The sequence below is a fragment of the Rhinoraja longicauda genome, chromosome 10 (assembly GCF_053455715.1).
Source record: "Rhinoraja longicauda isolate Sanriku21f chromosome 10, sRhiLon1.1, whole genome shotgun sequence".
Taxonomy (NCBI): domain Eukaryota; kingdom Metazoa; phylum Chordata; class Chondrichthyes; order Rajiformes; family Arhynchobatidae; genus Rhinoraja; species Rhinoraja longicauda.
This window is the reverse complement of record NC_135962.1, coordinates 6,671,937-6,695,230: the sequence shown is the minus strand read 5'-3', so window position 1 is coordinate 6,695,230 and position 23,294 is coordinate 6,671,937. Positions and strand designations below refer to the sequence as shown.

The 23,294-nt window shown below is 43.3% G+C and overlaps 1 protein-coding gene across 7 annotated transcripts in view; it reads right to left on the bottom strand.

Moving 5' to 3' along the window:
* The window catches only part of mgaa (MAX dimerization protein MGA a), a 90,341-nt gene that overhangs the window by 18,901 nt on the left and 48,146 nt on the right, over window positions 1-23,294 (bottom strand). For 4 of the 7 annotated variants that reach the window (XM_078406148.1, XM_078406151.1, XM_078406150.1 and 1 more), the window contains 5 exons: window positions 20,838-20,913; window positions 16,569-17,209; window positions 15,989-16,217; window positions 15,018-15,173; window positions 3,853-4,143 (listed from right to left, as the gene is read on the bottom strand). In XM_078406148.1, coding sequence (XP_078262274.1) covers window positions 3,853-4,143; window positions 15,018-15,173; window positions 15,989-16,217; window positions 16,569-17,209; window positions 20,838-20,913 — 1,393 coding nt within the window. The remainder of the gene's footprint in view (window positions 1-3,852; window positions 4,144-15,017; window positions 15,174-15,988; window positions 16,218-16,568; window positions 17,210-20,837; window positions 20,914-23,294) is intronic. The other 3 variants (XM_078406154.1, XM_078406152.1, XM_078406155.1) reach the window with 3 other exon arrangements.

Below are 23,294 nucleotides of genomic sequence, written 5' to 3'. Positions count from 1 at the left end.
ATTCCCTCTCGCTTGCTCACCAATTCCTCCCCGATTCTCCTGCCACCCATCTGCACTAAGGGCAATTTCCAGTTACCAATTAACCAAACAGCCAGTGCGTCATCCTTGGGATACAGGAGGGAACTAAGTATTCAGACAAAATCCATGTGGCCACAGGGAGAACATGCAAACTCCACACAGGCAGCTCTGGAAGCCACGATCGAACTCAGGCCACAGGAGTTGTGCGGCACAGCAATACCTACTGTGCTATTATACTGCATTTTTCTCTTCCTTTTTCTTGGAATTACATTTCACCACAATCTGTAAATCTCAAATTTCTATTTACTTTAACTTTCTTATGACGTCAAGTTTATGGTGGTCTTCAGAGAAATTCTATTCTCCCGTGTATTTTTCTTGCAACATATACGCTTTTGCATGGCCATCAACTCTACCCTGTTTCTCCTACCTTGAACCTACACTTGGGATAATTATAGTAGCCAATTAATCTAACAACCGGCAAATAATTAAAATAACTAAAATAATAATACATCATAAAACTAATTAATTAAACCTACAAAAATGAGAGAACGGGAGATATCTTGCTGCTGCAATGTGTAGGAGTTTGTGAACACTTCCGCTCAAGGTCACTACTTATGTAGTAAATATCTGTGGCTCAAGGAATTTAGGCACTTTGCAACAGTCCAAGCTGCAAAAATGCATTAAGCCAGAGAGGGAGAAATTTATCAGGGCCATTTGCTCCAAGAGGATCATATCCCTTAGATTAAAATATTTAGACTGAACACAAGATGACGGACCAGATGTTATGAATGTAAGTGAAGGGGGTGTGGGGATCTAGGGTTAGGTATTGCAGAAGCCTTGGACCCTGCATTTGGTCCAGTAAATTTGAGCCTTTTGCAACCTGCGTGAACATTGCAAAAGAGACTGTAGCACCAGCGAGGGAGTTAAAAGCGATGCAGCTATAGTGAAGGCCAGTAATGTTCGAGGGATAGACAATGCCAGGAGATCAAAAGGCTTAGATGCCTACCAGGGCCAGGTGAGGGACACTAATCTCTAACAAATAAAATCCATTTAACAAAATAAAATGAGCAAATAGTTAAAATTATTAAAGCAATTAAATATGACAATGCAAAATAATTAAATTAATATAAATTCCTGGCTGGTGCATAGGGGAAGAATCCAGCAGTCAATGTATCTACCAACTTTATAAGTAGGATACAGAGAATCTTTTGAAATTTTATGCAACTAGGGGCTAAATAAAAATAATAAAACAGAGGTAATAACTTTTGGATTATTACCAGAGTCATGAGCCATTTGGCTCAAAGTTAATAGGGTCAGTTAGACGGATATGAGGAGCACAGACTGGTGTGGAAAAAGTGGATTTCCATTTATGAGTCACCGACATGGTTATTAGAGGAGAGCTTTGCCCTGTTGTTGAGCACTGCGCCTTAACTATGCTGGGACCAGAGTTCTAGTAATACGGAGATAAATAAGACTTTAAGCTAAATAAAGTATGGGGGCAGCGGTAGGAAGAGCCCAAGTGGAGTCCTAGAATGTTACATGGTAACAACGTGGAAGCAGAGCCAGAACTAAAAGCGGTAAGATTGACCAGTTTGTGTCAGGAAGCAACAGAACAGTTAGCAAAAAGAGCTGAAGCAGGAAAACGTGACAAGGACAAACAGGTCTCCAAATAAAAGTGTTAAGATGCCTTTAAAAAAATTAATATAAAGGTGCTGTATCTAAATGTGCAATGTATTTGTTACAAAGTGGATAAATTGACAGTGCAAAATATGGATAAATGAATACAATAACATTTGCATTGCAGCTTCAGGGTAATCATGGATGGCAGTTAAATATTCAGGAATATTCAATCATTGGGACTGACAGGCAAACTGAAAAGGAAATGGAGTGGTATTGCCATAAACTAATGAAGACACTGCAACAGTGAGAAATGATATTAGTATTAGTGCCTGGGTAGACTTCCTTAAGTGTGGACAAGAAGGCATGTAAGCCCAGTATGTTGAGCAGCCAACAAGGGAACATGCTAACCCAATCAGAGCACTGTACAATGGAAAAAGTTCAATTAATAATCTTGTCCTGAGAGGTCCATTAAAGAAGAACGACCATAAAAAATATCAATCTTTATTAAAATGGAAGGTGAAGATGGACTAACAATGGTTAACATTTAATGAATAACTGCAGGAGCTAATGTATCCCTGCCTGGCATAAAAGTAGTTATGGGGGATAATTACTGTTCTCTGCACAACAATTAGGAACCCAGAAAGCTATGTTGCTTCTGCACGCATAGTATCAAGGCTGAAAAATAACCTTTCAGTGCAAGGGGAAGGATCCAATTAGCACGCCCCATGAAAGGAACCAAAAGAGGCAAGATGAATAAAAGGGTACTAATGAGCATTTGATAATCTAGGCTAGAGACTAACGTATTAAACAAATGAAAAATAATTTCTGGATTATCACCCAAGACATATGAAAGGTAGCATCAAAGAATACAGTGGGAGACAGCCATTTCAATTCGTAGACCATTGGATGTAGTAACAGCTATCGACTGGGGCGGCACTTAGAACTAAGCCGGAACAACAAGCCTGTTTAAAAAAAATCTCTCGTGTGGGATCTGTTGGCAGATCATAATACAATGCCCACCCTTAATTGCCCGTACATCCAAGTGGTAAAAGGGGCGATTTGGTGCAACTGAATGGCTTGCACTGCCATTTCAGTGGTCACTTAAAAGTCGACCACATTACTGTAGTTCTGGAGCAAACAGAACCAAAACCAAAATATGCAGGCCATATCAAATAAGGATAGCGGAAGTCTTCTCCCAAAGTTATGTTTCAAGGTTATTATTATAGATTGTAGGTTTTTTCAAATTCCTGATTTAATTAATTAAATTTTAACTCAAGTACCTAGATGTTTGACTTTTAAGGACACTAATTTCAGCAGCTGTGTGCAACAACTACCATGTTACATTTCCAATGTGACCAAACAGGGTCGTCTCAATTTCTTGGTTGTAGGGACAAAAACAAAAAAAACAAATCTGATCAATAAAAATTTCAATATTCATTTGAAATTATTTTTCAGCTGGAGAATTGAGAAACGGGACAGTCTCAGATGGAATATTAGCCAGTGAGAAAAGGGAGGAGGTTTCTTTACTCAGAGGACCGTGAATTTTTTCTCTCACGGAGGGAACTGTGAATATTCAGTAAGACTATTATATATATATATATATATATATATATATATATATATATATATATAAAAATATATATATAATATATATATAAATATTCAGCCATTGAGAATTATACCATTTTGAACTCCGGGAAAATCAAGGGAAAGGAATCTGATAGCAAAGTGAAGGTCAGGGTGAAGATTGTCTATGACTGTAATGAATTGTAGAGCAATTGAGGGGATCATGACCAGCACTCATTTCTATGTCTTACATTTTTGATAAAATTTCCAAGTGACACACATCAAAATCATGATACTTTCTTGCATTTAATCAAAACATGACTGTTCTAGAAACCTTCAAGACAAGCCACATTTCTCAATGAAAAAGAATGATCAAAATTAGCAACATTAATCAGAATATTAAAGCAAACATTAATTCGCAGGAAGTTAAATGCTTAAATCACTGCAAAGTCTTACAATTAAATTTGTCTAAAATTTATTTTAATCCAAATACACACTGTGTAATATTAAAATAAAGTGAGTTCACATTTTTCCCATCACTTCAAGATTTTATTCAGCCAAAACAGGGCATGAACAATAAGGCAAAAGACAAACAAAACCAATAATATCTTCTCAAAGTGTGTTCTGACATTCAAAGGCAGAACTCACCTGGATTCCGTACAGCAAGAGTGACCATTTGGTGGAGATTTGGTCGACTCACTGGACCAGAATTTGATATAGGCAGAAGTTGGACAATCTGGCCATTTGGGTGTTGGAAGAGTTTCCCACCTGGACATCTGAGGGGCTGCAGTATCATCTTCTGTACAGGTTGGAGTTGCAGATTCTGTGCAGGCCGGGCAGTAGGGGTAGACTGCACTGGGATCAAGAGGAGCGGTGGTTTTGTGGCTTTAGACAGATCAGGAGGAGTAGAGTTAGAAGTTTCAGGATGTTTAGACACTCCTGTCATAACAAAATGCAATATGAATGCATCAATTACTGCGAGTCTGCATGGCAAAATTAGAATTTCTTACCCTAAAGAGGAATTTTAAACAATGAAACAATACTGCTTAGATTGCATACAAAATGAATAATCAAGTTGGGAGTAAGGTGGCAGGGAGCCATTGTCTCCCGAGGAATCATTACTGCCGTAGTGGTCAGAATCTTCTGGAGCAAAAAGAAATATCTAAGAAGTGGACAGCAGGAGATATGTTGTGTGCCAAATCTTTCACCATAAGGCTCGCCAATCATCATTGAAGACAGCTTGCAATCTTGCTGTGACATGAGGGGAGGGGTGGGAGGAATCAGCCCTTTGTGCTAACCTGAGTACCGCATTCATTGCAGATCATTGGCAAAGAAGGGAGATCAAGAATCTAAATGCCTGTTTTTTTTTTTTAGGCGGTGGAAGTAAGGAGTAACGTGATTCCACGTAATGGTTTTGCATTACACCAAAACCCTGTCTCCATAAACTCTTCTTCCCAAGTTAAGGACATGAAAAACAAGAGCAGTAGGCCATTTGGCTCTCATGTCTGGTTTCTCATTCAATGGGACGATTTTATTTCCCCCGTACCATTTTCTTGCATTAATTCCATTTTCCTCGATTCCCTAATCTAAATATTCTCAATTCCATTACCTTTCCCTTATATATTTGGTGACTAAACATTTAGAGTTCACTTGGGGTGGAGAATTCCAGAGAAAATGCTTTTCACTCCCTTCACGAATGACCAACTCAATTTTACTCCTTGATCTCTATAACCTAGTCAAGACAAAGATCTCTACACCTACTCTAGTCATGGAGATACACCACAGAAATAGGCCATTTGCCTCACCTAGTTCACACTGATCACCACGGATCATTAACACCAAACCTATATTATTTCCATTCTGTATTCTCCCCACATTCTTATCAACTGCCGTCAGATTCTACCACTCATCTATACATTAAGAAGCAGTTTACACTGGTCAATTAACCTATTAATCTGCACGTGTTTGGAATGCTGAAGGAAACAGAAGCACCCACAGGATGCCTGTGCAGACGCAGGAAGATCAGATGGCACTCGAGGACTGGATTGTACTCTGGTCTCTGTGAAGCAGCAGCTCAACTAGCTGTGCCACCCACATCCGTCAAGCACCTGAAGAATTTTGTACCTTTCCGTAAGATTGCTTCTCATTCCTCTATACTCTGAAAATATAGGCAGGCTTAACCTCTCATCCTGTGATGAATTCACAATGCTAGGAATTAATCATGTTGCTGCACGCCCTCATTGCCAGTAAATCCCATTGCGAGTACGTCCTTCTTTAGGTAGCAAGACAAGACCCCGACACAATATTCTACAACAGTTCTCAGCAGGGTCTTAAATGATAGAAAAAGACATCTCTACTCTTGTACTCAAATCCTCTTGGAACAACCATTTTCCTTCCCATTAATCAGCTGTACGAGCATGTGAACTCTCAGCGATTTGTGCACAAATACACCCAGGTTTCTCTGAACACCAATACTTTTGAATCTCTCATCATTTAAAAAGCCTAGTCTGCCTTTCTGTGTTTCCACTAAAGTAGATGACCTCATATTTTTCTTACATTCATCTGTGACTCCATGCTTGTTCACTTAATCTGTCTTTATCACTTTGATGGCACTATGCATTGCCTTCACCATGTACACCGTCACCCAGCTTTATCCCATCAGCAAAACTGGATATACTGCATTTAGTAAGATGTGAACAGCTCCCTCCCCAGATTCCTGTGCCATTCTGAGCCACTGGCTATAAAATCTCAAATTTCACAACAATCCATTTATTTCCACCATTTCCTGACTGTTAAACAAATCCTCAGTATGCTATTCAAATATTACCTGAACAGCATACACTCGAAGATAGACACAAAATGCTGGAGTAACTCAGTGGGTCAGGCAGCATCTCTGGAGAAAATTGGTGATGTTTCAGGCCAGGACCGTTCTTCAGACTGAAGCATTTTCCCCAAATTGATGTCAGGGCAACCCATTTTTCTCAAATAATGAGGGTACTTTTACTACCTTTGTGGGAATCATTTGAAAATCTATCAAATTTAGGAATATGACAACTAACGCATTCAGCATCTCCAAAGCCACCATCCTTTACGCAGATCATTTGATTATGGGGTTTCAGTTACTTTAATACCAATCTATCTTTGAGGTCCTCATACTAAACCTATAGCTCACTGATATTTCTTGAAAAATGTCTGCGTCTTCTTCCATGAAACTGAAAATATTGTTCTAATTTTCTTTTCTTTATCCCTGTCTCACATTAACTTTTGCTAACTTTTTCCTATTTCATTTCTGTGAAACAAGTAGGATTGCACTGCAAGCTTTGATCAACAGCAATGGGAGAATGATAAAAGTGCTTTATTAGTTATTACACAGAACACTAGAGTCAAGTCCCTGACTCTTCATCATATAGTGCAAGAATATTACCTAAAAAATTAGTGCAAGAGAGCGATACATAAGGTTGATCCTAACAATTCCACCAATATAAAACAGTATTAAAATTCAAATAAAAAAAATCATGGCCATTTATATATAAAATAAATTGCATACTACAACAATCTTAAAATCAATCTCCCATTACTTGGTGGCCGATTCAATACGTACCAATAAAATTTACTCTGCAGCTTGGAATAAACCATTCTAAAATCACTATACTCACAAAATTCAAGCTTGTGAAACTAATGAACAGAAAATCTAGCATTTGGTGGTAGCAACTCTATCTGTGAGCCACCAGCTATACTTTGAAGACACCTGTTATACAATTAAGAAGGTCAGAGTAGGGAGAAAATTAGAAAATGGATAAAACTTATTGAATCAGGAAAATTGTTATTGTTAAAGGACCAGCAACAATATAGAGAACAGCAATGGTTTTGGAATCTATTCTTGGACTATCATTGCTTTGATGCTTAGATGAATATTAAATAATTTGCAATGAGGATAAAGCCTAAGTTCACTGCTGATACAAACTAGTGTTGGTAGGAGAAGCATCTACACCCAGTAGAATATATCTGGAGGAATTATAGACTGAGCCAAGTTATATTAGATAATTTAGAAATAACAAATCAAAAGAAGAAACATTGTGGAACTGGGAAGGCAATAAATAATATAAACAAATGGGAAGTTTATAGGAAACATCCTAAGCTTTTTTCCATCTCTGGGAATGGGTAGTAGTTCTTGGATTTTAATGGAAAACATCCCCAAATCGTCAGTCGGACTTAAGAAAAAGACAAAAAGCGTAAAAGAGAATTGTTGGAGACACAAGAGGCTGCACATGCTAGAATCTGCAGCAAGTCTGATGGAAGAAGTTAGTGGGTCAAGCACCATCTGTGGGAGCGAAATGGACAGTCGACATTTTGGGATGGGACTTTTCACCTGGATTGTTTGTTGGTATATGTCGCTTACAAGCGAGATTGCATTTGCTAGCACATGACGTCATTTGAAAAAAAGCCACTAAAAATCCTCATTCTGGCTAAGCCAAAATATGCGAAAAGGGGAAAAGAAAACTTAACACTGGAAATAGCACCAAGGGTAATTAGAAGTGTACTTGATTGGATATCTAAGCTATAAGAAAATATGCATTCAGGTATACTTGATTTTGAAAAGAAGCTAATGATGGTCCAACTCCATTGCAGTTTCAAAAAGACAAGAGTTCATTCATAGACAGGGCAAATGAATAGAGGCTGCTGAATTTATTGACTGCTTAGCTGAAATAATAGCAATGAAACTGTTAAAATGTTTTGTTTTTTTAATGAGCCATTGAAGAGTACATGTGAAGAAGTGAATAAAGAAAATTGCAATTTTTAATGTGTGTCTTGTGAAAATTATCTTTCCTATTTTTGCATAGCCACATGTCTTAAAGAACTAGGGAGTTGAAAACTAGGAATTGCCTTTATGCATTCTCGGAATATAGAATACGATAAGAGATAAATTCGGTAGTTGTGGATGACGAGAAATCTGAAGGTTTTCATAGAGGTGAATAAATTATTTTAATGCATTCTCAATAGAAGTTATAAAGTATCAGTGTGGAAGATTGTGCACTTGATTGCAGCATTGTGTTGATCAGTGGTATACAGCCCTATTACTGAGCAAGCTCCATTGCAAATGTCATAGGGTTGTACTCAAATCAGTTTATCTGGAATCTTGTTCGCCATCGATGCTACTGACATAATGGTTGGTCTTGTATTTACATTTGGTTACCACTTTGGTGGTAAGAATAGGAAGGCAGAGTATTATCTGAATGGTGTAAAGTTAGGAAAAGGGGACGTACAACAAGATCTGGGTGTCCTAGTGCATCAGTCACTGAAACGAAGCATGCAGGTACAGCAGGCAGTGAAGAAAGTCAATGGAATGTTGGCCTTCATAAGAGGAGTTGAGTATAGGAGCAAAGATGTCCTTCTGCAGTTGTACAGGGCCCTAGTGAGACCGCACCTGGAGTACTGTGTGCAGTTTTGGTCTCCAAATTTGAGGAAGGATATTCTTGCTATTGAGGGCGTGCAGCGTAGGTTTACTAGGTTAATTCCCGGAATGGAGGGACTGCCATATGTTGAAAGACTGGAGCGACTAGGCTTGTATACACTGGAATTTAGAAGGATGAGAGATCTTTTCGAAACGTATAAGATTATTAAGGGGTTGGACACGTTAGAGGCAGGAAACATGTTTCCAATGTTGGGGAAGTCCAGAACAAGGGGCCACAGTTTAAGAATAAGGGGTAGGCCATTTAGATCTGAGATGAGGAAAAACTTTTTCAGTCAGACAGTTGTGAATCTGTGGAATTCTCTGCCTCAGAAGGCAGTGGAGGCCAATTCTCTGAATGCATTCAAGAGAGAGCTAGATAGAGCTCTTAAGGATAGCGGAGTCAGGGGGTATGGGGAGGCAGGAACGGGGTACTGATTGAGAATGATCAGCCATGATCACATTGAATGGTGGTGCTGGCTCGAAGGGCCGAATGGCCTCCTCCTGCACCTATTGTCCATTGTCTACATTATTTGTTATAGCAGTAGCAGTTATGGTAGAGGCACTGGGGGAAGCACTTTAGTTAACATTGGCATTGTCCTGACTCCTGAAACACTTGCAGATATAAAAGCAAAATGAGTAGTCGCTGTACTTTTTGTTGGTTTCAACTGTGCTGAAGACAGTTACACTCTCTTCTAAGTTCCCACACCTCTCTCCTGAGATGCTGCCTGACCTGCGGAGTTACTCCAGCATTTTATGAAATAAACTAGACCAAGTGGGCCCGTTGGGCCCGTCCTCGTAGGGTTTCCATTGTAACCGTGAGGCGGGGAGGGAGGGGGGAGGGAGGGGGGAGGGGGACCACCTGTTTTCCCAGTACCCCTCTTTCCCCGTTGTGGGATGGGAGGGGGGAGGGGAGGGGAGGGGGAGGGAGAGGGGAGGGAGGGGGTAGGGGGAGGGAGGGGAGGGAGGGGAGGGGGGAAGGGGGAGGGGGGAGGGAAGGGGGGGAGGGAGGAGGACCTCCCCTTTTCCCAGTACCCCTCTTTCCCCGTTGTGCCCGTCCTTGTAGGGTTTCCATTGTAACCGGGAGGCGGGGAGGGAGGGGGGAGGGAGGGAGGAGTGGAGGGAGGAGGGGAGGGGGAGGGAGGGGGGAGGGGAGGGGGAGGAGAGGGGGGAAAGGGGGAGGGAGAGGGGAGGGAAGGGGGTAGGGGTGGAGGGGGGAGGGAGGGGGGAGGGGGGAGGGGGACCACCTGTTTTCCCAGCACCCCTCTTTCCCCGTTGTGCCCGTCCTCGTAGGGTTTCCATTGTAACCGGGAGGCGGGGAGGGAGGGGGAGGGAGGGAGGTGGGAGGTGTGGAGGGAGGAGGGGAGGGAAAGGGGGGGAGGGGAGGGGGGAAGGGGGGAGGTGGAGGGAGGGGGAGGGAGGGAGGGGGGAAGGGGGGAGGATGGGGGAACTCCCCTTTTCCCAGTACCCCTCATTCCCCGTTGGGCCCGTCCTCGTAGGATTTCCATTGTAACCGGGAGGAGGGGAGGGAGGGAAGGGGGAGGGAGGGAGGGAGGTGTGGAGGGAGGAGGGGAGGTACCACGTAAAGACCCAACCAATCGGGCGCTAACAGGGAGGGTGAAACTCAATGAAAAAAACCGCGTTTTTACTTTAAAATAAGTTCTTTGTTGAAAAGGAAATAAACTTATCTATAGAGCAGCAGCTTTTTTAAAATAAATAAAATCAAACTTAATGAAAATCACATTCCTCATTTAAAATAAATGTCTTTGTTATAAATGAAATCAAACAGCGGGAGAGGCGACGGCGACTACACTTCCGCATCGGGGAGAGGAGGGGGGGGAGAGGGGGGGGAGGAGGGGGGGGGAGGAGGGGGGGGGAGGAGGAGGGGGGGAGAGGAGGAGAGGGGGGAGAGGAGAGGGGGGAGAGGAGAGGGGGGAGAGGAGAGGGGGGAGAGGAGAGGGGGGAGAGGAGAGGGGGGGAGAGGAGAGGGGGGGAGAGGAGGGGGGTAGAGGAGGGGGGGAGAGGAGGGGGGGAGGAAGGGGGCAGAGGTGGGGGGAAGGGGAGGGAGAGGGGAGGGGGGGGAGGGGGTGGGAGGGAAGGGGGAGGGGGACCTCCCCTTTTCCCAGTACCCCTCTTTCCCCGTTGGGCCCGTCCTCGTAGGGTTTCCATTGTAACCGGGAGGAGGGGAGGGAGGGAAGGGGGAGGGAGGGAGGAGGGAGGGGAGGGAGGGAGGAGGGAGGTGTGGAGGGAGGAGGGGAGGGGGAGGGAGGGGGGGAGGGGAGGGGGGAAGGGGGGGAGGGGGGAGTGAGGGGGTAGGGGTGAGGGGGAGGGAGGGGGGAGGGTGGGGGGAGGGAGGGGGGAGGGAGGGGGGAGGGAGAGGGGAGGGGGGGGTAGGGGGGGGAGGGGGAGGGGGAGGGAGGGGGGATGGGAGGGGGAAGGGGGGGAGGGAGGGGGCTCTCCCCTTTTCCCAGTACCACTCTTTCCCCGTTGGGCCCGTCCTCGTAGGGATTCCATTGTAACCGGGAGGAGGGGAGGGAGGGAAGGGGGAGGGAGGAGGGGAGGGAGGGGGAAGGGGAGGGCGGAAAGGGGGGGAGGGGGGAAAGGGGGGAGGGGGAGGGGGGAGGGAGAGGGGGAGGGAGGGGGGAGGTAGGGGAGGGAGGAGGGGAGGGAGGGGGGATGGGGAGGGCGGAATGGGGGGGAGGGGGGAAAGGGGGGAGGGGGGAAGGGGGGAGAGGGGAAGGGGGGAGGGGGAGGGAGGGGGGAGGTAGGGGAGGGGGAGGGGGAAGGGGGAGGGAGGGGCACAGGGGCATTGTGACGTCACACGCTGAATACCACGGGGGGGGGGGGAAGGGGGGTCTGCTCGAGTTCATCTCACAGGGGCATTGTGACATCACAATGAAGAATAAATCCGCAGCGCAGCGCCCCCCTTCTGTCAAAACTTCGATAAATCAGGGGGGGCAGCACTTTTAAACCTCTGTAACTTAAAAAATATGCGTCCGAATTAAATAAAAATATCATTTTCCAGCAGCGAACCGCATGCTGATTAAGGCGGTACAAAAATCGTGGCGCTACGGTTCACCGTTTTGCCGGAATTGCCGTATTCAGCCGACATCAGTGGAATATATATATATATATTCAAGATCTGAGTTTTAATAGTATATAGATGCCTTCGATTTGTACCAGCATCTGCAGTTATTTTCTTACACTCTCTTCTAAGTTGATATTCCAGAGAATTGTGACCCTACAGCATCTATAGTCTCAAAGCCAGGGGTGTCAAAGTGGTCCAAACAGAATGATTTGGGGAAAAAGTATATTCACGACCATTTATTATGTATCTGCACGGCAACCGCTCGCCCTCCCTGCTCTCTCTCTCGCCGATGTCTGTGCCGCCTGCTGCGCCAGCAGCTTGTTGTGTACTTAGCAAACAATAAGCGGCAGTTAACCACTCGTTGTGCAGAAGCACCTACCACCCTGCACTGAAGACCACAAGGGCCCCACTTACGTCATCAGACACAGTATTCAGGTAAGTAACACCTGTAGCAAGGCTGAGACTGTTTGCTGCTGTGGTTCAAAATGCTTTCCAAGAAAAGAAAAGTTGACATCGAAGGTCGGATATTCAACGATAATTGGAAAGATCTTTTTTTCCTTCTGTGAGGTCAACGGCAAACCTGTGTGTCTGATCTGCTCGCAACAAGTGGCTGGGGCAAAAGAGTACAATATCAAACGACACTATGAGACGTCACACGGAGAAAAATATGACAAGTACGCAGGACGACTCAGAACGCAAAAGGTAAACGAGCTTGAAACAGCTCTGAAAAAACAGCAGTGTTCACCAAAAGTCGAGAGACTCATGATGGAGCTGTCAAGGCCAGCTATATTATTGGCAATAAAATAGCTGCTGCGTCAAAGCCATACTCAGAGGGGGAATTCATCAAAGCATGCATGCTGATGGCGGCTGAGCTGGTGTGCCCTGAGAAGAGACAGGCTTGTGGTAATATCAGCTTGTCAAGAAATACTGTGTAAGAGAGAATTGGGGACTTTGCAGAAGATTTGAACAATCACCTAAAAGACAAAGTGAAGTCATTTATTGCCTTCTCTATTGTAATTGATGAGAGCCCCGACGTGACTGATGTAGCTCAATTGGGAATATTTATTTGTGGTGTTGATGCAGCTTTGATTGTCACAGAGGAGTTTGTGAAGATGGTGCCCATGACAAACACCACAATGGCGAACAACATTTTCTCCAGCCTCATCAAGTCCTTGGACAGACTGGGGATTGACTGGAGTCACGCTGTCAGCGTGGCAATAGATGGTGCACCGTCCATGGTCGGCAAAAAGGCAGGTGTGGTTGCGAAACTCAGAGAGAAAGTTCAGACAGAGAATCCAGAGCAGGGATTCTGAAATTTTCATTGCATGATACACCAAGAGGCGTTATGTAGCAGGAGCCTAAAAATGGACAATGTCATGGATGTAGTAATCAAAACGGTTAATTTTATTAGAGCCAAGGGACTCAACCATCGGCAATTTGACACTCTTTTGTCCGAAAGTAATATTGGACACGGCCTACCCTACCACACAGGGGTTGTGCTCAAACGTTTTTTCAATTACGTGCGGAAATTGGACTATTCATGAACGAGAAAGGGAAGTCAGTGGCAGAGTTGGATGACCCAGAATGGCTTCATGATCTTGCATTTTTGATGGACATAACAGAGCACTTAAATGTGCCTAAAGTTCACATGCAGGGCCGCAACAAAGTTGTTACGGAATACTATGACAGCATTCGTGACTTTCAAATTAAATTAGGCCTGCGGGAGATGCAACTATCCCGGAGCAACCCAGCTCATTTCCCCTCTTTGCAGTCTGTGCGTGTCGCTCATGGGAATAATGACAACATGGTCAAAATATCACAGCTGAAAAGTGAGTTTCAGAATTGTTTCCAAGTCTTCAATCAGCTCGAGAAGGAATTCTCACTACCTTGTTCGCCGTTTGCCATTAACGCAGCATCAGATGTGCCGGAGGAACTCCAAATGGAACTGATTGATGTTCAATGTAACTCAGCTTTGCAATATAAATTTGAGACTGTGGGTCTGGACCATTCTATCAATACCTGGGACCGATGTACCCCCAGATGACAGACTTTGCCTCAAAGATCCTTTGCATGTATCTCTGTGAGCAGGCTTTCTCCATAATGAACATTAACAAATCCAAACTGCGCTTGCAGCAGACACAGACATCTAAATGACATTATGAAACTCACAACTGGCCAGAAACTGGTCCCTAATGTTGACAGGCTGGTTCAGGTGTCTGGAAGCAGCAAGTGAAAAATGAGTGACACTGTTCTATGCACTGCGACATGTAAGCAAAATGCATTGTGAAATATCAAGTGTCATAATATTGTGATTCATTCGTTTTCTGACTATTCTATTGTTGTAAATGTGATCACTTCAATAAAAATTAGAGGCCAACTGTGTTCATTGTCTGAGTTTGATTGCTGGAAGCAGGCTAATAAAAATTAGGTGCAGTTGTGTAGCCTGCATTTACAATTTGTTTCGTTAGGTCTACATTTGTGTCTGTTAATGTTCGATTTCAAATGGTTTAATGAAAAGGGTTTTGTTCCAAAACAATCAGCCAAAATAACATTGTTTTTTCTCTCTCTCATCACAACTGTCTTGTAGCCTACGACTGTAATACCAACCATAAAAGTAATGTTTGCTAGGCAATCTTCTTCATAAGAAACGAAATTCGTAAAGTGAAACACTTTGTAGTTATAGAAGAGACTGAGACACATGAGCAGGTTGAAGGCAACAAAAGCTATGGGAGCACGCGCATGTGCGTTCGCACATGCACAACTGATCCAATAGACAATAGGTGCAGGAGGAGGCCATTCGGCCCTTCGAGCCAGCACCGCCATTCAATGTGATCATGGCTGATCATTCTCAATCAGTACCCCGTTCCTGCCTTCTCCCCATACCCCCTGACTCCGCTATCCTTAAGAGCTCTATCTAGCTCTCTCTCTTGAATGCATTCAGAGAATTGGCCGCCACTGCCTTCTGAGGCAGAGAATTCCACAGATTTACAACTCTGACTGAAAATGTTTTTCCTCATCTCCGTTCTAAATGGCCAACCCCTTATTCTTAAACTGTGGCCCCGGTCCGCATGAAGTCCATTTTGCCCATTCTGGTCCGTGACCTAAAATGAGTTTAACACCCCTGCTCTGAGCTCTTTAATAAACGGGATCCCACTGTGTAGACAGTGCCTGTGCTTACTGCAACCATTGAAATGCTCTTTTGCGATGTACCAGGCGTGGCAGTGTCAGAACCTGCGGTAGCTGGCATAACCCCAACAGTTGTTAATGGTGAAATACCTGCCGACACGATTGTGCTGAGTGTCGATATTGGAGTTTCAAGCTGCTGCCTACTCCGCACTGGCTCCAATGTACTGAAAGATGATTTCTTTTTCCAGAAACCTCCAACTTTATTTATTACAAGATGAGTGTGCACGTCAGGAGCAGTTAAATTCTCTGCAAGCAGAAAAGATACAGGAAAAAAAAAAGTATATCATGATGTGATCAGTTATTCATTTAAAAAGCCGTGGAATGTTAATGAAAGAATATTAAAATACCTATTCATCATGAGCGGCTCTCCCATTTATCTCCCACAACATTGCTAAACTTTACTAAAGTTTGATTAGTATCACAACCAAACAGGCTTCAAAGCTGACCTATCAACATCAAAGATCCAAATATATCAACTTTCAAGCAATGAAATTGAGGCCCAGCGGGAAGATGATTTTCAAAAACACCTCAAGAAATTTTTCAGATTCCTTTCACTGATCACCACGTCAGCTCACTGCTGTAAATAGCAATGCTAGCCTAACCCCTTCTCACAAAACCTAAAATCAAACCCCTCACTTAAAATGAATTAAGAGTTTTATGCGTCTACATTGTTTAGTGCACCTTTGGACCCGTGCGAAAACTGCTTCTTGGTGTTAACAAAGCCCATGTCACAAACCCAACAAGGCCCATCTGAACAACTCCAGCTTTTAATTGGTCAAGCCCCACAGCCCTACTCCTTCGTTGAAGAGATAAACATTGCAAGCTTTCCTTCACCACTCTGGTTAAACTAAAACGTCATCTAATGAATCACAAATTATTCCTTTCAGGTGTGTGCGCAATACAACTTGAAAATCTTAACAATCTGGTTGGCACCTAGTTGCCTTCAGTATTCTCAGCCATCCATCACATCCTAATATATTAGCATCAACGTCAAGAACTCAAGATTTCTACTGGCCTTATTTCTCACTCAATGGTACTGGATTTCCAGCTAACCTTCATACCTTTGGCCTGGTTAACAGAAGTGGGATTGGTATCTCTTAAAACTTCATTACCAGAGGAGGTGGAACAAGTTGTCAGATGTTCTGAGGCAACCGTACTGGAGGAGGACGTCTTGAATGGTTCAACTATTTTTATTTTCTTTTTAAGGTTAGCTATCACCCAATTCACTGGGTGAAGAGCTCCAACCTGTCCTAGTGTCAGCTTCGTATCACCATTGGCATTTCCAGTGAACTGATCAAAACAGATAATGGAAAACACAAAACAAAAATCTTAAGACAATCCTCAGATAATCATCACAGATAAATTTCTATCAGAGTCTCTATTACAAGTCAAAAGATTTAGCAAAATTAAATAAAATATCAACATTTAACTTGAAGTGGTATACTATTTTACTTGAATGCAAATCTGGTTCAAGACCACTACTTATCATCATCTTCTCAAGGGCATTAAGGTTGAAAATAAGATGCTGATATTGGCAACAATGTCCACATCCCATGAAAGAAATAAAACTTCTCAACCAAGAAACTAATTTACTCCTATTTAGTTGAACACTTCATTACTCTCTCTTCCCCTTGCACATACCTGGATCATACCGCTTTTCCGAGAAGTTGATGTTGGTGTGTCAAAGGCAGGCTTTTGCTTGCCAGCTACTATTGAGCCTAAGTGAAATGTGGTTACCTCCTTTTCCTGCACTGTACATTTGGTAGGTGTTGGTAACTTTTCTTTTGGTGCAATTGGTTGAGTTTCAGTCAGCTGGATTCCAGGAGATTGGGAGGTGGTTGGAACAGTATTGCAACCTGAGTTTTTGCCATTTCCCTCTTTTTCACTGGACTGGGAAATCTTTACCACGGAGTTAGAAATCAGCACATTTCCAGGTGAAGGATCTCGACCTTTTCCATAATTTGACACAATTTCAACAAGGAAATCGCCAATTTTCATTTTCTCCAAAGGTCTCTTATTGGCAGTATATTGAGCAAGAACTCCAAGAATATTGGAACGTTCTGATTCCCAGTTACAATCTGAAATAATTTCAATCAGTTTGGGTGTATTCTTTGTCTCCACTGATGATTGTGGCGTTTCTAACTGAAGACTAGTACTCTCGTGTGGACTGTCACAGTGTAACGGCGAATATGCTTTCTCTTTTTGCTTCCATTCACTTGTCTGAGCAGCATTTGGCGACATCGAATTGCTATCAAAATCGTCCGATTTCTCAGAGTCCATTACTAGACAATACAAAAAAACAATTTTGAGAATTTGTTCAAAGTTCGGGTCATTCATAGTACATAGAAAACATAGAACATAGAAAAATAGGTGCAGGAGTAGGCCATTCAGCCCTCGAGCCAGCTCCGCCATTCAATATCATGGCTGATCATCTAAAATCAGTTCCACGTTCCTGCTTTTTCCCCATATCCCTTGATCCCTTTAGCGCCAAGAGCCAAATCTAACTCTCTCTTGAAAACATCCAGTGAATTAGCCTCCACTTCGGGAACATTTTTCCGGCATCTTGCCTGTCCAATGCTTTAAGAATTTTACTTATGTTTCTATTAGATCCCTTTCATCCTTCTAAATTCCAGTGAATACACGCCCAGTCAGTCGACCCATTCTTTCATCATATGTCAGTCCCGCCATCCCGGGAATTTACCTGGTGAAACTACGCTGCATTCGCTCAATAGCAATAAAGTCCTTCCTCAAATTAGGAGTCCAAAATTGCACACAATACTCCAGGTGTATTTACATTTATGCTGGCCTGCACATCCACCATCATCCCATGTCATCGCTGCCCCCCCCCCGCCTCCCCCAATACTATTGCCATTCTCCACCCCATCCCCATATCTTCATACTAGACTTTGGCCCCAATCTTCCCTCGCACCCAACAGGTTCTCATCTGCGATCTCTCTCAACAGACACACATATGCACACACCCTCTTGATGCTCTGATCCCAATCTAGCCACAAATATATGCTGGTCACCTTAAAATGCCTTCATTCACATCTGCTGAAAAATTGCTTGTGGAAATCAGTGTCATGATGAAATAAATTAGTAAGAGCTTTAATATTTTTCATCAGTGGAAACCAAAATATACTTTAAACACATTTGGAAGAGTTAAATGGGAAAAGGTAGGAACAGAAGCAAAAAAAGTGGTCAGAAATATAGTTTTCATCATTTGTATTTTACTAGTGAATTCCACAGTAATAATTCTGCAGGCATTCAAGTAGCTTTTATATACCTGTAGACACAAGAACTGCAGATGATGGTTTACAAAATAAAAGACAATACACTGAACAAACTCAGCGGGTCAGGCAGCATCTCTGGAGAACAAGGAATGGCAATGTTACGGGTCGGTACTCTCTTTCAGACTGACTGGGGGGCAGGTGAGGGTTAGCAGGAGAAGAAGAGGTGGCAGGACAATACCTGGGTGATAGGTGGATATAGGCAAGAGTGGTTTTTGATAGGGAAATTAATGGACAAAAGCCAGAGATGAAAATACAAAGTGTGAGATAAGGATAATAGTTATGAAATATGAATCCAGGGGCAGGAATATTGGTGGAAGAGGATGGGTGGAGGGGGGGGAGAAATGGGTGCAATCCCACTATCCCACGGGCATAGGAGAGTGTCTGCAGTTATTTTGTCGCAGAGCATTAACTGAACATTTCAACTATTGTATGATGTGTTCTGACCAGCTAAATAAGTGCTCACAACAAAATCTTAAATGCAGCTCTATTATGTATGGAAATGTTCTGATTTCAAAAGTCACCAATCTGAAATACTCCCTTTATTACTTCTTGCAGACTACTTTCACAAACTTTATCATCCATCTAAAAATGGTCAAAATATCTAAAATTCTTGGACTATTAGGTCCAGTGTCAAAGTTATAACAGAAAGTTTTTTTGCATGTGACAATGTTTCCATTACAGGCCAACCACCAAGTCATGGCCAACTGACTTATGGATTCCTCTACATTTGAACAAACTCCCGTAACAGCATTAAATTATAAATTCCAAAATATGAACATGTAAGTATTGGTTTATTAATGTCACATGTACTGAAATACAGTGAAAAATGTTGTTTTGCATGCTCTCCTGGCAACTCATAACATACGCGAGTTCATCAGGTAGTGCAAAAGAGAAAATAAACAGAGTGCAGATTATAATATTATAGGTAAAGAGAAAGTGCAGATAAAAACGTGCAAGGATGGCAACATGGTAGATTATAAGATCAGGAAATTCATCCCTAACCTATCAAAAAGACTTCAAGAATCTGATAACAGCAGGGAAGAAGGTCCTGACCAACTCAACCTCTCCACTTCCCGAAGTTGATGAGCAGCTCCTTCATTCTGCTGAGCTTGAGGGAGAAACTATCTCATTCCTATACTCCGTCTCATCATTGTCTGAAATCAGGTCCACTGTGATGGTGTCATCTACAAACTTGTAAATGCAATTAAAGCAACATTTGGCTGCATCATTGTTAGTGTATAGGAGTATAGTAAAGGCCTAAGAACGCAGCCTTGTGGGCCACCAGTGTTGAGAATTATGATGTTTTATTGTCCACCCTTGCTGATTGCAACTTATGGGTGAAGGATCTAGTTGTAGAGGGAGATCCTGAGATTTTGGTCCAGAGGTTTGGAGAAGAGTTTATTTGGAATTATACTGTTGAAGGCAGATCTATAGTCAATAAATGGGAATCTGACATAGGTGTTCCTGTTATCCAGATACTTGAGATATGACTGCAAGACCAAGGAGATGATGTCGACCATGGACCTGTTCCAGCAGCAGGTGAATTGCAGTGAATCACTGTCTGGTATGCTGGAGTTGATCTGCACCATGACCAGCCTCTACGTATTTTGTGATGGTAGACAAAAGTCATTAACGTTCGCTACCTTGTTTTTCTTTGGCACTGTGAGATAGTAGTTATTGTATAGCAGCTGGTTACTACCTCTGATCATTGCAGGGAGAGGTTGGTATGAATGGTAGACCTAGTTTCCTCTCTCTGTACTTTCAATATTTGTTTTTCCTAATCATTATTAGGAGCCTTTGATGCCATTCAAGACAATACCATGGAGATATGGTTACAATAGTGAGTGATTTTTATGCATTTTCTGACTTGTAGAAAAAATGGACTTATGAACATCTGTAAAAATGGAAACCATTCACACCCGGGGACTGCCTGTACTTCTAAACCGACTGTACATTAAATAGTATACTATGCCGGCTACAAAGTCGCTGTGGCTGGTTCATCCATGACTGTATTCTCATCAACAGGCATCTTTTGGTAGTTAGAAATTTATATCATGCAGAACATAAAATATGGATAACTTTGAAACCCAACGGTGTGAATTCCACAAATTCTGATCAGATAAATGACCCATTAAATATTTATGTGTTGGATGAAAGGGAGAATTGGCCATTTACAGTGTTAACATTCCAATTTACAGCATATTATCGTTTAAGGTCCATCTTCTGAATCATGTGAAGGAACTGGCACATCTCATTTAAGAGCCTCCGTAGCACGCTTTTAATGTCCTAGAACAGCATACGATTACCGGCCGTAAAGTACATTGTACCTCCTGCTATTCAACTGTCAAATTCAGCGTACTTCATCATTTACATTGATGGCCAGCAGGTGCAAGGGCTGCAAGATCAGAGGAGGAGCTCAGATTTGCAGTGGAAATTGAGTAATTAATGGGAGTTGACTGGTAGACATGAAAATGGGTACTTAAGCTTGCTTGCCAAATTTATGACACGAAAAGCCTGTAAGTGCCACAAAAAGCCTGTAAGTGCGAAATGACATGGTAATGATGTACAAGATATGTACCAATATTCAGACAAATTAATTTACATGACACATTTTTACCTTCTATGGTAGTAGAGTTCCTACACGTGTTCAACTTGCATGTTGCAACTTTTCCATTATTTCCCTTACTGTTTTCCTGTAAAGAAAGCAGAAAAGACACACTCTTCAAGAGTTTATTTAACAAGGATTTCTAAATCTGTGAAAAATGGTACAATTAAAAAATGCACACAAAAAAATCAATCTTGCTACCGACCCAAGTTAGTTCTATTAATCTCCTATAACTTTTTTTTGTAAACTGCACATCTTTTTCATGTAGTTGAACATTGAAATTCTTCTGACATATTATCAATATTGGGTTTGCAGGCACACCATCAGGAAGTTATACCTACAAACTCCAGACTAATGATCGAGCAAAATTTCTACTGCAGTGATCTTTTACATGATATTAAATCTTTCAAAGATCTCTGTAGAAGAGCCCATCAAACATTTTCCTCGAGGAGTTCTCCTTTGTAACCCAGTCAACTAATACCAAAAATATGTAGGAAGGAACTGCAGATGCTGGTTTACATTGAAGATAGACACAAAATGCTGGAGTAACTCCGCAGGACAGGCAGCATCTCTGGAGAGAAGGGATGGGTGGAGTTTTGGGTCGAGACTCTTCTTCAGAATTCTCAAACTAGATTATCAGGCCAATATTTCAATGAGGTTTGTGAAGTTTTGCAGAGCAAAATAAAAATGACTTTGTTGTACCATTTCCTACTTTAAAACTGCTCAAACGTTATTTTTCCAATTTAAATCCATATAAATGTGCCTTTTCTTTATAGTGCCATTCTCAAACACAGGACAATCAAAATATTTTGTAACCAATTAGCAGAAGATGTGGTTAGATTTCTTGGCAGCGTCCAGATTCTTGCTTCACAGGTGAAGAAACAAGAGTTTGAATCTCACCGTAACAATAATCGAATTGTAATTCAACAGTCAACAGAGCTTTATTTGTCATTCGGTACCAAGGTACCGAACGAAATTACATAGCAGTCACACAAAAAAAAAAAGAACACAAGACACATGACCCCAACACAAACGTCCATCACAGTGACTCCAAACACCCCCTCACTGTGATGGAGGCAACAAAACTTCCACTCTCTTCCCCACGGCCACGGACAGACAGCTCGTCCCCGACCGACCCGCACAGTCCCCGCAAGGGGATGGAAGTCCCCGCGGCCAAGCCGCACCGGGCGCTGAAACGTCTCGCAGCCGATGGAAGGCCCCGCGGCCGTGCCGTGCGCAGCTAAGTCCCGCGGCCGAGCTGCACCGAGCGATGGAAGGCCCCGCGGCCGAGCCGTGCGCAGCTAAGTCCCGCGGCCGAGCCGCACCGGGCGATGGAAGGCCCCGCGGCCGAGCCGCACCGGGCACTGTTAAGTCCAGCGGCCGAGCCGCACCAGCGATGAAAAGTCCCGCGGCCGAGCCGCGCGATGTTAGGCCCCGCGGCCGAGCCGCACCGGGCACTGTTAAGTCCCGCGGCCGAGCCGCGCCGGGCGATGTTAGGCCCCGCGGCCGAGTCGCGCCGGGCGATGTTAGGCTCCGCGGCCGAGCCGCACCGGGCACTGTTAAGTCCAGCGGCCGAGCCGCACCGGGCGATGTTAGGTCCCGCGGCCAAGCCGCACCGGGCGATGGAAGGCCCCGCGGCCGAGCCGCACCCCGCGCCGTGAGGAAGAGACATAAAGAGAAAGGTTTCCCCCACCCACACCACCACCCCCCACACATACACAACCAAAAAAAACCAAAAAAAACATCCCAACACCGAAACGCAACAAAAAAAAAAGGAAAAAAGACGAAGACTGCTAGCGAGCCGCAGCCGTTAGGCGCCGCCACTTATAAAATTTAGGTTTAAAAAAAGCTTGTTTCAGTATCAGAAGCCTTGCAAATAAGACTGTTGCTAAAATGCATCTAATTAATTTGTATTTTTGGTAAGAAATCCAAAGCTTTTTCGTAAATCTTGCTAATATACAAGTTCAGTCTCCGAATGTAGATGATTCTTAACTGGTTCCCGTGTTCAGGAACACTGAGTGATGTGACAGTGACTGCTGGCATTGCCAGCAATGTCTATATCCTAGCATGTGCATCCTTCTACAGGTGCACTATAGAAATCATTTTATCAGGATGTATTACAGCTTGGTTTAGGAACAGCTCCATCCAAGACCGCAAGAAAGTACAGCAAATTGTGGACGCAGCCCAGCCACAAACCAACCTCCCTTCTATTGACTCCATTTATACCTCACGCCGCCTTGGCAGGACCGGCAGCATAATCAAGGACAAGTCGCACCCTGGCCACTCCCTCTTCTCTCCTCTCAGGCAAAAGGTATAGAAGTGTGAAAACGCACACCTCCAGATTCAGAGACAATTTCCCCCCAGCTATTATCAGGCAACTGAATCATCCTACCACAACCAAAGCAGTGCTGAACTACTATCTACCTGTTTGGTGACCCTTAGACTATCTTTGATCGGACTTTGCTGGCT